We start from the raw sequence: 15,250 nt of genomic DNA, 5'->3' as shown, positions 1-15,250 counted from the left end.
ATATTGAAATATATATCTAAAATGATTAAAATATAAATGAGTAAATTAAAAATAATTGTAAAATAATATATTTTTTCAAAAATTTCTTTCAAATTTAATTTCTAATTTTTTTTCATTCAAAATTATTTCTATTTAGTCAGATTATTATTAAATATTTAGATAATCATATGTACAGAAAAATTAATTTATCATTAATTACTTTTGAATTTAATTTTTATTAGTTATTAATTATTTCAAATAAAATATATAACTCTCTATGTGTAAATAATAAATGATAAATAAATAAATAATAAATGATAAATTTTAAATAAATTAAAATGGAAATAAATGAAAATATTACAATTTATATATCGTAGAAATTTTTAATTCGATCACAAGAGATTGCTCTTTTAAATTTATCTCTAAATTCTATATAAAATTCTATATAAAAACATTTTTTTTTCGGTTGAAACTTTCTAATATTTTTTAATCTCATATTCAGTTATTAATAGATACACTTTTGTAGTAAAATTTAAAAATAAATATGGCAAAAGTATAAATGTTCTTTAAACATTTCTCTGCGTTATTCCATGGCATTTTAAATTTTAGTCACGAAATTATGGTAAAATGATCGCACTTTTCAATTGATGAAACAACGTGAACCGGAATACGATCTCCTTTCACCATATAATCGGGAAAGTTTAAAACATTGTCAAACATGTATGTGGAATACGTATAAATGTGCATTACTATAGCATCTGAATACAAATAAGTACATACTTCCTTTGGATCGTTTCCAATTGTGCAAAATCGAAAGTGGTGAACATAAAAGAAAAAATATATATGTGTGTGTGTATGTATATATGTATGTTCATAGAAAAAATTTATAAAATGTCTAAACGTAAACTTTTAATTCGTTTAAACAAAATTTAAATTTAATCGCATTAAAAAATCAATTTCAGAAAGTGATAAATATTTTCAGGAAGTGATTAATATTATAACTATAGTTCGTTGAAAAATATTTATTGTTTTATATATTTCAGGTTTATGTTATTTACTGTTTTGTGTTTCACTTTTTCATTTAGTAAAGTGATATTTTAAATTCATAACTAGAAAAAATTTTTAACAATGTTACATTAATAATTTATATTATTAATTGTATCTTAATTTATTTAATAGTATATAACAAATTGAATTTTCTACTATTGTACAATTATAATTAAGAAACTTATGTGTAAGCTTACCTGTGTACGATCTTTAGAATTAGTTTAATTCTATTATTAATTTTACAATATATTTAATTTTAAGTATTTACAAAATAATGCACATAATGCATTGAATTAATTTTATGCGAATGAAAAAATATATTTATAGTAATTCTTAGTATAAAAGGCAAAAATAAAAATAGAAAATAGAAAATCTCAATAAAACGCACCTTTTTACAAAAATATACAATCACAGAAATATTTATAGTCTTACAAAAATTACGAAAATTTAATGTTTTTAATTTTTTTTCTTTTTAAATTTTTTCCTTTTTAATAAAACTTTAAAAAATTATATACGTAGCAATTTTTTTTAGCGAATATCACTTTAAAAACGAAATGAAATCGTTCAAAGTTTCAATATAATTTTGTAACAGTATAAATTAAAATAAAATCTTAAATTATAAAATGTTTAGTTTTTAACTAAACTGTTCTTTTACTTTATTATGAAAAATATTTCCAGATGAAATTGTTTTAACTTCATTAACTTTATACCTCAAAGAAATTTCCTATCGATAAGAAAATGCTGCATATATAACTTATTATGCTCTACATAAATTCTTCAATAAAATTAAAACTTTCGAATAAGATGATTTTTTTTTGTAATATAGGATATGAATATTTCTATGATTGATTATATATCTACTTATTTTACAAATAACTAACGTATTTGACTAATATTTGACTTAGTACTATTAGTATTCACTGGCCGTAATAAAATTGAAATCGTGCATTGAAAACACTAGATTTGTCTCATTCATATTTTGATACACGAAGATCAAATAATAAAAAAGTTCTTAAAATTGAAATGATACTACAGTCAAATATTCACAATTAAAAATTGTGTTCTTCAGCCTTCATATTTAAGGAGTATTTACGTCATCGTTTAGCTCGTGATACCTATAAATAATGTCATTTCATATAAATTTAATAATTAGCAATCAACGATACTTCTATCTTCGAATAATTTTCTGTTTTTCAAATTATTGAAAGGATATCAAAAAAAAAAAAAATGCAAAAATATCATTTTCAATTTAACATTTTCAATGTTTTATCACCTTTGAATGTCCAGAATAAAGTACCGGTCCATCCGCAACATCGTCAGTTTCCTCGTCGTTTTCGTCCGGATTCAACGAGGCAAATTCTTCGTGTTCCATGATTCCCCACAAAGGAATGTTCTCTTTTCCCGTGGATGCTACAGCAAGATTATTTACAGCTTGTGGAAGTACTTGATAAGCTTTTTCGATAGCCTCGAATTCGCTTAAATTATTTTTATTGTTGCTTGTATCAATCACAATCGGTTCACTTGATCGTTGCACATTTTTTTGTTCCTCTTTCCTTTGTTGTTTTTTCAAACCGTTTTTCGAAGGTATTTCGGGTGTTGGTAATGGCGTCACCACATAAACTCGTTCTTTATTTACAGGCGATATAGACACAGAATGCGATTCCCATGTCGATTTTTCTTCTGTCGCGGATTTATTTACGCTATGCACGCTACTGGCTTTTGGATTACTTATGCGTGCAATTTTCACGGACTGAAAATCAACAATTAACGTATTTATGAGAAAAAGTAATCGATAAAAAATATATTATACGAATTATAAAATTATTATATTAATTACACAAATATTATTAAAGCATAGCTAAAGAGCGATAATATAATAACTTAATAAAGAAAAAGCAAAAATTTCAAAAAAAAGTTTTGAAGTTTTACAAAAATTAAACTGTTGAAAATGAATTTTTGAATAAATTTTGTTTTTTGGTGGATTTTAATATTTTTAATTTTTATGTTACAGTATCTATAGAAATGGAATGGATCAAGAAAAATATTAAATATATAAAAAAAATTATATGTTGATAATAAATACGTATTTTATTAATAATACGTATCATATTAATAAGAAAATTATGTTTTAAAAAATTGAAAAAATATTCATTAGATAAATAAATTTTTCTTCAAAGAGTTAAATATTTAAAATATAGATTACTTAAATTAAAATGAATCTTAAAAACAGAAAAATCTTTTTATTCAGTTTTCTTAAAGCATGAATCTTTTTATCATAAAGGTATATTTCGAATTCTTGCTTTAGCATCTCTTCTTTCACTTAAAGACAGGTTTTAATAATTTAATTTAGAAATTTTGAAAACTTTTCAAGCAAAAATCTCCTGATTAAAAAATTCTATTTAAAGATAAACAGTTTTAGTTTCATAATTATTATTAATTATATTAATACTATAATATATATCTTTTTTTAAACTAAATATGTAGTTTAAAAAATATATCAATATCAGAAATATATATTTTTAAGAATATTTATAATATAAAAAAATTTCAGATGTGTTTTTCGCGTTTTATATAGTAATAATGAGATTATTGTAGAAAAATAATATTAAAGATATCAATAATAGTAAAGGATCATTATTGTATATACATTAATATCATTCACAATTTAGAGAATTTAGAGAAGATGAGAAATAACAATTTGGAAATAAATGTAAGTAAATGAAAGGTGAAAATTAGAGTTTACAAAGGTAGCACATAATAAATTACCGGCTGCGTTTCTTCAATATGATTGCTCGCGGATCCTTCGTGTTCTACTTCATTGAAACTAAAGCCAGCTAAAGAATACGTTTTCACACTTTCATTGTGATCTTTCAACTGGTTCCCGTGGTCGCCTGGTTCCGTCGTTGTCAAGTATTCAGTTGGAATTTTCTTTGATGGCGAAAGGTAAGGGTGCAAAGAACTAGGTAAAATCGTGCTAGATGTTGTAGGTTTTGAATATTCCTAAAGAAAAATGTTTAGTTATTCTTTATTCTCTATATCGCAATAATTTTGTTTTGCGATATAGAGAATCATCGAATCAACATTAATCATATTAATACTTTTTTTTTATTATTATATTCAATCTTTTGAAAAATTAAAAAAGAATTGTTAAGAATTAGAACTGTGTCATGCGTATTAATTAATTTGACAATTAAAATTAGAAAAAAATTTAATAAAAAAATCATAATTTTCGAAAAAGATAATAAAATAAATAAAACTTTTCTTTAAAAAAAAAATAGAAATATGAAAATTATGTAGCAAGTATAAAAAAAATTAGCCAAAAAATGAAATCTGGGTAAAATCGTGACTTATTTATAAAGTAGTTTAAAACTTTCTAGCATCCAAATATCCTCATCATTTTAATGATTTATTAAAAGCACACGTGATATTTATTTATTAAAATTATAATTTTGCATTTGTTTTTCATTTTATCGTAATTTTCCAAAGTTATAAAATTTTATTTATAAGAACTTAATTTTAAATAATTTTTCTCCTCTATTATATTATATAATTAATAAGATATATGTATATTTATTTTTTTTACAATTCGTAAACTTACTTGTATCGTCCAATTATCGATATTTTTTTGTAATCTGCGTACGTCAATGGAAGTGTTTGCTCTTGTTGTAGTGCTTCGTGAATCCTCCGGTCTTAGCGATTGCACGTTCGAATTGTTGAAATTGAATTGCGATTGAAATTGATTAACAACTCGAATTTCATTTCTAGATTCTTGTTGCAGGTAGTTATCACCGTTCAATTCGCTTCGAGGAGGAATCTTTCTTGACTGTGTTCGATTGAAATTAGTTTTGACACTCCAATCTCCGTAAGATTGTTGAAACGGAATTGGCGTATATTCTGATGTATACGGTATGATGACTTGTACCTAAAATATCATTATTTTAATAAATTTATATAATTCAGATAGATGAAATATTTGTGATATTTATAATTAGAAATATTAAATTTATAAATTCACATTTTGTGTGTATTTTGTGTGATATATCAATCAAATGATATTGAAAATAGAGAAAAAAAGATTAAAAGTATTATAAAAATTCATACCGTTTTAATCTTCTCTTGATAAGATAAAAAATTTTTTTTTTTTCAATTAATAAAATTTTAAATTTAAGACGACCATATGTATTATATTTTTGTACTATATTGCTTTATCAATATATATTTCAAATAATTCAACTTTATAAATAAACTATTTAACAATTATTGCAAATAATAATATATTAATCTCTTATATGTTAGAAAATTTAATTTATTAATTATATCAATGCTTTTCATACTCATTTATTATTAAAATTAAATCTCGTTGAAAAAGAAATTTACGCAACAAATTTACAATTATTTTATTTTAATAATCATTATATTTTAAATTCACTATAATTTTTGTATAAAAATTTTACCATAATACACTGTCATATATAAATTCTTTTATTTTACTTACTTGTTTATTTCGCTTCATATTTTGTTGCTTCTGAAATGTATCTTTGGCATTTTTTAAATCTACACTATCTTGCTTCCAAAAATTCTTAGTTTCTAGAAAAGAATTGTTCGATTCAGCAAGATGATTCAAAAACGCTTGATTTCTCGAATAATCGTTCGACGTATTCATTGTGGACAAACTTGGCCACAAATATCCCGGTTGTCCGGATGGCGGAATATACGAAACATCTTGTTGACTCGTATATTGTGTAGTAATTGTTGACGTTTCGACATCCTGATTTTTATTATTATGGTTTAAAAAAACTTCAGTAGTGGTTGTCGAACCTCCAAAAATATTGTTAATATTTTGAATATCCGACGAAGTATAAGAATCAGTCGGTTTGACATAGCTCGACGAATCCTCGAAGTATACATTGTCGGTTTCTAAACTATAATCCGTAGTTGTCTTCGCCGTATTATCGGAAACATCATCGATATCGTTGTATCCATTAGTGGAAGTCGGCCATTGCGCGTCTGTTCGACTTTCGCCATTTTTCGTCAGATCCAACAGCGGCGATTCTTCATAGTGTATCGATTCCTCTTTCGAGACAAAACTCGTTTTAGGTGTCTGAGCCGTTATGTGAGAATCCTTCACGACACTCCCGCTGGGAGACAAATCGTCAGAATAATTCAAATTTCCCGCGTCTTGGTGAATGATCGAAGTACCGAAGCTTGCCGATGGATTTAAATCTGGCGGTAAATAATTCAAATCGGTATTCGGGATCGAGTTCGATTTAAACGATTCTTGGTAATCATTTTGATCGGAGAACTCGTGATTTTCAAGATTCGAGCCAAAACTATTCACAGTATCCTGAACTTGTGACACAGGCTGATTTAAAACTCCGCCATTTTCTTGGTTCGAGATCGAAAAAGGATTATTGCTATACCCTTGATCAAAAAACGGTCCTGATACAGGAGGTTGAGTATTGAGAATAGAACTCGTATAATTCTCTCTCGTATAGTCGTATAATTCTTTGTGACCTGTAGGCCCTTTGCTTATTTCATTTTGGTTTTGAAGTATTCCTTCATTAACTTCCGTTCCAATGGATCTTATATCATTGTTGTTATGAACGTTATAGCGTTCGTCGTTAATTTCGGAGCCTTTGTGTTCCTGGCCATCCAACGGTATTACAGGAAGAGGCGGTGGTTCTATCTCTGATGGATTTTGAGACGGTCTATCGAAAGGTTTATACAGTGGAGGCACTGGTACAGAATATAATTGTGGATTTGGTAATGGATTGTTGAATGGATTTTGATCGATGGGTGCCTGAGGAATTTCTGGTATCCTGATCTCATGCGAGGCCGCGAATTGGACGTCGTGATTCGCTTGATTGCTAGGAGGGAGATAACCGTTCGAAAGTTGTGCAGGGGGAGGAGGAAGAGGAGGATAATTGTCAGAATGACTTCCACTTTGCATTGGAATCCAAGGAACTTTATTGCAAGGATTGCATTGCTTCCCTTTGTTCATTGATATGTGAATTGCACGGTGGTCTTTCTGGGCACGTTGCACGTCGTGAAAATTGTCTGAAGGGATATTGTAAAATTGTAAACTTGGGCCAGGTGGAGGGCTACGTGGTGGACCAAGATGAGGGACGGAAGAAGCTGTGTGAAATAGGCCAGAATGTTGAACAGGAGCGGATGAACTAATAGGGAAATGTAGAGATGGGCCAGTTTGAGGTCCAATTGGAGGATGAAGAAGTGGAGGTGGAGGTGGACCAGGTTGCAGAGCAGAATGCAAATTAAACGTTGGTGAGTTATAAGATTGAGGGGGTGGAGGATAAGATACTTCAATGTGTGATGGTGGTTTCAGTGGCGCAGAAGTGGAAGAACCGTAATTGAAAGGATTTAACCAGTTCATCAATTGTGAGAGGTATCCTGGTGATTCCGTTGGCGAAGAATTTGTCACTCTTCCTGTTCTCAGAGAATGAGATTTTGATATAGGAGGTGGAACTAAATATTCATTTAATTCGATCCTTCGACTGCGACGATTAATATTTGGGCCATTATTAAAGAACGATTCGCTTCGATCAGTCTTCAAGCATGAGGTTGTATCACACATAAAGGTGAATAGAAATAGCGTTAATGAGACCTATAAAAGCATATATATTGACAATTAGATTAAATTTTAAATTTACTTCATTTTTAGATATTTAGATATTTCATATATAACGAAAGTGTGTGTAACATAAAAAGTAAAATTTTCAAATATAGATTTATTGAAACGATTTGATATCACGAGAAGTAATGTATCATAAATTCAATAATAATTAATAAATATTAGATTTCTAACAGAGATGAAAATTCATGAATGCATATTCTAAGAAAACTTTGTACACTTCTCACAATAGTCAATAACCATGGAAAATAAACACATAGGGTAAACTGAAGTAGGTCACTTCCTGAGGAACTTTCAGTACTGCTTTGAATTATGCCAGAGCTACACAATTTCACTTAAATTAAAATACTTCTATATTTCTGTACTAATTATATATAAATTTTATTTCCATATTTTATATTTGATCAATTATTTTCGATTTAACAAGAAATTTTAAAAGATGCTAAAAATAAATTATTTTTATAATTATATGTAAATAAAACTTAATCACAAAAAAGTATTTGTATTCTACGTTACAAAAACTTAAAACTCTTTTTAATTCTTTATTTTTAAAACATTTTTTTACTTTTAATAAAACTTTGTGTATAATGAATATATATGCGGCAATTTTTAAATAGAACTTTAAGAAAATGAAATCAGCATTTCAGTACTATTTCTTTCACAGAATTTTAAATTATAAAATATTTAATGCTTTATCATCTTGTTATAAAAAGTATCCTTAGATAAGATTGTTTCCAAAATTAAAAAAATATTGAAACTTTTGGAGGTTAATTTCATTCTCTCAAAGAGATTTTATTGACAAAAAAAATTGCTTCATGTAATAGTTCATTATATTTTACATAGACAATAAAATCAAGATTTCCTTATAACATAGGATATAAATATTTCTCTATATCTTGATTGTATATAGATATAACGATAAAAAGATTCAAAATTAAGATTCTTCTTCATCACTGTATAGATTAATATTCGACTAAATAATCAAATCAAAGGGTCAGAAGTGAAAGGGGAGCAAGCATGGTATAAAATCAAGTGCAGAGAAGATTTGAGCGGGCAGCTATGAGTTTCTCACGAGTTACAAAGTCAATGGTGTTCCTGTGGAGCTCCATGTACTATTTTACGTTTATCGTGAAATATGCGGACGTGTGAGAAAGAACGAGAGTACTCGTGGATCACTGTATTTATCGCGAGAACAGGAACTGCATAAGAAAGTGAACAAACGGAAACAAAAAAAAAAAAAAAAAAAAAAAAGACACAATCCCCTCATATCGCTTTTAAACCTACTAACATCAAAGCCAGTGTGCTTTATATTTTTAGCCGCGGACAAGAAATGGTTGCTCAAGCGAAAGTAGCAAACAATGTGCAATTTTTTTATCATTTGTCGTCTTTGTAAATATCTTAGAAAGAATAGAGATAAGATAATATGATAAATGATAATTAATTAAATTAAAATTAAAATAAATAATTTGATAACAAATTTGTTATTTAATCGAATTCGAATCAAGAATGAGATTTGTTTCGAATAATAATTTGAAAATAATTAAAATTTTATTTTATATTAATTGTTGTTTGATGAACAACGTATTTCAATTGATATTAAATATTTAATCAAAAGGAATTTGAGATATCAATATTTGGAAATATGATAAACTAAAGAAACAATATTTATTTTTTAATTGAAAATTAATATTTGTTCTTGAAATATTCAAAATAAATATTGAACAATAAATTTATAGTAATAAGCGTGTAATAATAAGAAACAATAATAACAAAAATATTTATAAACACTATAAGAAACTTATTATTTTTATTAAAATTAAATAACAAATAATTTATAAAATAAAAAATAATAAATCGTTTGATTGAAAATACGTTAATATATTCTTTATATGTCTTTTTACTTATTTAGATTTTCGACATTATATAGAAATAAAATTCGATATAAATATGCTTTCATATAAGAAAATATAAAAAATTAACAAATATAATTTTTATCTTAATCTTAAAATTCATCATTTATATATAATGCAAAATTATTGTCAAATATGCTTATACTTAAAATATTCGTTAAAAAAAAAGTAATACTTAATTGTAACATTTATCCAACGATACTCTTACTAGCTACTAAGATATAGATAATTGAGTCATTAAAATTACATTGTCATCTAATTTTGGTTATCAAAAAACGGTATATGCTCGGTATGTGCCGTCTGATCGTGAGATAGATCTTTTCTTCATTGAAGAGTAGGTGGTTCACACACTGTAATAATCGAGATATATAAGAGATATTCAGTGTAGCAGGGGTAATGTAGGTAAGTGGGCTGTGGGTATTACGAGAGTCGACCTACAGTGAAAAGATGTAATACGTGGTTGCATGTAATCTGTATAATGCGCATTCAGCAAGGTGTTAGTGCGCTCATGTGAGGGACACTTGTGCCAGAATAAATGCCGACGCTAATCGAGACTAACCAATATCGATAATGAGACTGCAATTTTCTTCTGGTTACCTCAAATTGAAATAATATCGTCGTTTATTAAGAATTTTTCTTTGAGGCAATGTGCTAAAAATCCTATTTTAACAGGAACTGAAAAGAAAATAATATAGGCGATATAAAAGTATTGTCTTTAAAACTAATAATAATATAGTTACACTATTAGATAATGAGAAAATATTTAAAATAGCAAATAATATTAAATTTTTTGTTGACTTTTAATATCATAAAATTAAATAATTATGATGAGAACATTAGATAGATCAAAAGAATTTTTTGATATGTACATTAATAAGCTTAACGTATGGAAAAGTACAACAAAAGATTATTGATTATTAATAATCGATTGTAAAATTAAATGAAAATGAAAATATATAGATTGAATGAAATCATGATGATCATTTGCAATAATGAATTTAGTATTCTGGTTAATCTATACTTGCTATTATTATATTATTTTAATAATTGTTAATAGAGTTTTTTTAATACGATTTCTCAATACGTTTCCTTAATAATTGTTAATAGAATTTTTTTAATACGATTTTTCAAAGAGAGAAATTTTATCATAAATCTTATTCCGACTTATCTCAATACATATCTTATCTCTGTGTAATCTTTTTATGAGGTAACTGTAGTAAAAAATGAATTTCAAACAGAAAGATTCTGTTTGTTGAGAACTTAGTGAGAAGAGATAAAGTGAAAATCTTGAAATCTTACTCTTAAAAAGAAACAAGTTCTAACGGTTTTAACGAAATATCTTGAATGGGAAAAACAATTACAGGAATACCTTGATAATGAGAGTTAATTATCGCGTACATCATATGCACAAAACATATTCCGGTTTTTAAAAGACAGAAAACAATAAGAATATTTAATATTTTTGTTTATTTTATAATTAATGTATAGATTCGATTAAGTTAAGTTAGATTTGATTATTTAATTTTTTTAACAAATAAGAGAAAATAACAAATACAGAATATACATTTAATATTCTTGTTTTCGACATTTTGTAATCAACATGTAATCGATATAAGCTATTTTTATAACAAAATAAAACAAATTTTATTTAACTATTCGAATATTTGATATATATATATGATATTTAATTTTCGAAGCTATAATAAAATCTAAACGATGTTAGAATAAATCATGTTTTTCATTTTTATTATCGAAGCAAATATTTGTTTTAGATAAATGATTAATAATATAGTTGCAATATTAATAATATAGTTGTTAATAAAAATCTATTAATAAATACATGAAAATCATTTCTGATTGTGAATCTTTTTAAATAATAATTAATTAATATTAATAATAAGAAATGACAAAGTTGTATATAAATATAGTAAATGAAAAAATTAAAATTACATGTAAATTACAATTTTATATTAATAATAAGACAATCAATCAACTTATCATTTACATAGAATTATGTATAAAAATAAATATTTTATATATGCTTTATTTTAATAAAAATAGTTTTCTAATTACAATTCAATTATGAAAAACAAATTTATTGAATAATAATAATATTGAAAATTTAGAAAAGCAGAAAAAAAGTAATATCTATATTACCTAGTAATTCAAAAAAAAAAAAGAGAAGAAGGGACATAAAAATAGAATTTAAACTCTAATCATGTCAATACTTAATAAGGTCATAAAGCTTATTCGAAGAAAATCCGTATTGACATTGATAAGAAGAAGAAACGTGCAAACGGAAAGCGACAGATTTAGGTCGTATTCGGAAGAGTTTCGCTCCTACGTTGGCACTATGCCAAACAACGAGGATCATTCGAAAGCGTCGAACATATGTTTCCCTTGTATCGTTCACGCGTCCTTGTTGGATCATGTGTGATTGACAATTCACGATGTATACAAATCAGTCCTAACTTTCGAAAGCTTTTGCAAATGGTCATGTCCGCGTGAATTAATTTCCTGTTTCTTGATAGTTTGCCAAAAGTTAAATAAAAAAAATCGTAGTAAAATTTTTCAAACAAAGAAATGCAATATGCAATTATATGGAATTTATAAAATATAATGTATAGTATCCTTTATATATCCTTTATATTTATCTATGCACAAATAAGTTTGTTATATTTTAACTATTAGAAGTGTGTAAATTAGTAATGTTTATTATAGTAATGTGTCAGAAAATATTTTCAAATTTTTAACAAAAAATTAAAATGTCTAAAAATAAAATATAAGATATATAAGATTATTATATTAAGTTATATAAGATTTTTTTTGTTAAAATAAATTAATATTTCCATATATATATATATCTTTGTTCTTATTCAAATTGATATTTTTATTTCAGTTGAATTGTTAATGAAATTGTAAGTATATACGATGAAGTCGAAGTGTATATTTCAAAATAATATTTGAATTAATTTTTTCGTAAAAATTTTTCAAAAAAATTTAAATAATAGGAATTTTGTAAGAAAAATTTAGAAAATTTAATCTCAAAATATCTTAAAATTTTTAAGTTTTAAATTGTTTATTCATATTTAACAAATAAATTAATATTATCACATTTTAATATCGTAAGTTTTAGTTAATTTATCGAAAATCGGAAGTAAACTGATCGTAAACGGATTTTAAAATACTTAAATTTGGTCATGTCTTTGGATTGTTGTGTTGCCAGACTTTGAATTCGTGATTTTTAACTTTCGCTTGATATACTTTGCATGATAAATCAAGTACTTTATAAAATTCTGTTCCTTTATAGAATTCTACACAAAGAAACATATATTAAGTTTTATAAAAATTTCAAATTAAAAAGCATAGGTTTTTAATTTGCAATAATTTTAAGAGAATAATTATTTAATTCTCATTTCAACTATACTACTAATTATATTTTAAAGTAAATAAATAAGTAAATAATAATTTTTTCTTAATACATAATAACAATTATATTATTCCATAATGTTTTATTGTTTGTAATTTTCAAAATATATCTACATAAAATAATTTCTTTTTGAATAAAAAATTAAGAAACAAAAATATATTTCTTAATAAAAGTAAGTTTTTTTATTTAATTAAAATAGAAAGATAATTATGCTTTTCTTATTTTGTATTAAAATTAATGTTTCAATAGCATTAATTACAATTTAAGATAATTTATGAATTATGAATATGAATTATGAATAAAGAATTTATAAAAATCGAAAAATTAGACAATAAAACAATAGAAATTATAAAATTTATAGAACATATATAAAATTAGAATATATTTATATATACATGTAATATAATATAAAATTTATCTGAAAAAAAATAGTAATTTATCTTCGTCAGTACGGCTTTCGCCTCATAAGATGTATAGTTAAAAAGTCGAACATCTACTCTCACAAATATAATGCAAAATCAATAAAATACATATGTATAGAGTTTCTAATCATTAATTTTTAATTACTAGTAAATGTAATCATAAATAAAAAATTTAATTGAATAAAAAGATTAAAAAAAAAATATTAATGCTATAGAAAAAATAAAAAAAAATAATTTTTAATAATTTAGAAAAATTTATCTATATTTATTTATATTTTACTATATAGAATTTTGTAGGATATTTAATTATAAAATTAAATTTTTGATTATTAATTTGAAAAATTAAGATAAAAAGATTATATTATATATAATTTTTTAAAAACATTCTATATCTATATATTTACTTACTTATTAAAGTGAAAAGATTGTAACATTCTCATAATATAACATGATTTGATATATTTTTGTGAACAAATGTGAAAACAAATGTGAAATAAGTTTTGCTAAAAAGCTTTAAAGATATTATAAGAAAGATTTCAAAGATTTCATTTGCTTATATTTAATTTACTTTTTCAATATTTTCTTTTTAAATTTTTAATGATCATACATATATATATATATTAAATTAGATTTAGTTTATATCAATTAAGAACAGAATAAAATTAAAATAAATATAAAATTTAAATAAATATGATTTAAAATAAATATAAAATAATAAATAATATGTAAAATATAATATATATAATATATATAATATGTTATCCAACGTGTAAAAATTTTAATATCATAATGTTATTATTTATACCTAGAATTTGAAGAAATTTTATGTAATAAAATTATTATTATTTAGCTTAAGAGATGAATTATTATATTATGCATTTAACTCATATATACAAATATTTTTATAATATTTTCCAAAATATAATTATTTAAATATAATTTTTCATTTATTTAGAATTTAAATTAAAATAATTATTATTGTTTTTGTTATCGTTTTATTCATTATAATTTCTTTAAACGAACAATTAATTATATGAAATTATAAAGTATATTTAAAGTTTCCAGAAATAATGTAAATATAAAAATCTTAAAAATTATCATTTTTCTTTGAAATAGTTATACTTTAAAAATAACATCCTTTATTAAAATTGCTATTATTTGAAATTAAATATTTAATAAACATTTTAATTTAAAATATGATTTATACTCACTCGAAGAATATTCATGTTTCACTATCTATATTTTAGATCCTTTTCGTTAAAAACATATCACAAAAACCAAATTAAAACTTTTCAATTCGATTATCACACTTTTTAATTGAAAAGAAACAATTTACAAAAAACCACGCAATTTGAAGGCAGCAAAAAATTCAATGTTTCATCCTTGATAACACACAATTGAAATGAGCGCGACGCGAAAGAATTATCGTTTCTTCACAGTAAGATATGTATCGAAGAAGAAGGACACGAGGCGAAGAAGATCTTGTAGAAGAGAACTTCAAAGAGCAAGAAGAACGAAGAAAAAACAGGAAGGTGCACGCTTCAGTAGGGTCAAAGAGAGAGTCCATTGGAGCGTTTTCCATGCAACACGCTTATATACATTTGCTCCTTCTTTCCTTTCTTCTCTCTTTCTCTCCATCTCTTTATCCTTTCTTTTACTCTTAAAGAATCGAACTCCTTTTCTACCTACCAATCTCTCTCTCTCATAATGCATATATTTCTACGAAAGTTCTCTTAGCTGTGTACCCTCTCTGTTGAAGAACAATCTAGGGGAAATTTATTTGAATTTAGGGATTGTTTGAGAAAACTATTGA

At 24.7% G+C, this 15,250-nt stretch overlaps 1 protein-coding gene across 1 annotated transcript; it reads right to left on the bottom strand.

Annotated features, from left to right (window-relative positions):
* Positions 1–986: 986 nt before the first annotated feature.
* Positions 987–15,005, bottom strand: LOC100871199 (uncharacterized). Its single transcript, XM_003697116.4, has 6 exons — positions 14,649–15,005; positions 5,522–7,648; positions 4,625–4,948; positions 3,793–4,026; positions 2,300–2,776; positions 987–2,141 (listed from the first exon to the last, which is right to left on the bottom strand). The coding sequence occupies exons 1-6, from the start codon at positions 14,661–14,663 to the stop codon at positions 2,121–2,123; spliced, it is 3,198 nt and encodes a 1,065-aa protein (XP_003697164.3). The 5' UTR covers positions 14,664–15,005; the 3' UTR covers positions 987–2,120.
* Between the last annotated feature and the right edge of the window lie 245 nt (positions 15,006–15,250).

Source organism: Apis florea, unplaced genomic scaffold, assembly GCF_048593485.1.
Source record: "Apis florea isolate Af1SG1 unplaced genomic scaffold, ASM4859348v1 contig_3078_pilon, whole genome shotgun sequence".
Classification (NCBI taxonomy): Eukaryota; Metazoa; Arthropoda; class Insecta; order Hymenoptera; family Apidae; genus Apis; species Apis florea.
This window is presented reverse-complemented; position numbering and strand designations above follow the sequence as displayed.

Excerpts from the sequence above, each read along its gene's own strand:
- LOC100871199 (XM_003697116.4), bottom strand. Across the intron at positions 2,777-3,792 it reads ATATTGAAGAAACGCAGCCG|TCCGTGAAAATTGCACGCAT; the intron begins GTAATTTATTAT and ends GTTGATTTTCAG. Across the intron at positions 2,142-2,299 it reads TTTATTCTGGACATTCAAAG|GTATCACGAGCTAAACGATG; the intron begins GTGATAAAACAT and ends CATTATTTATAG.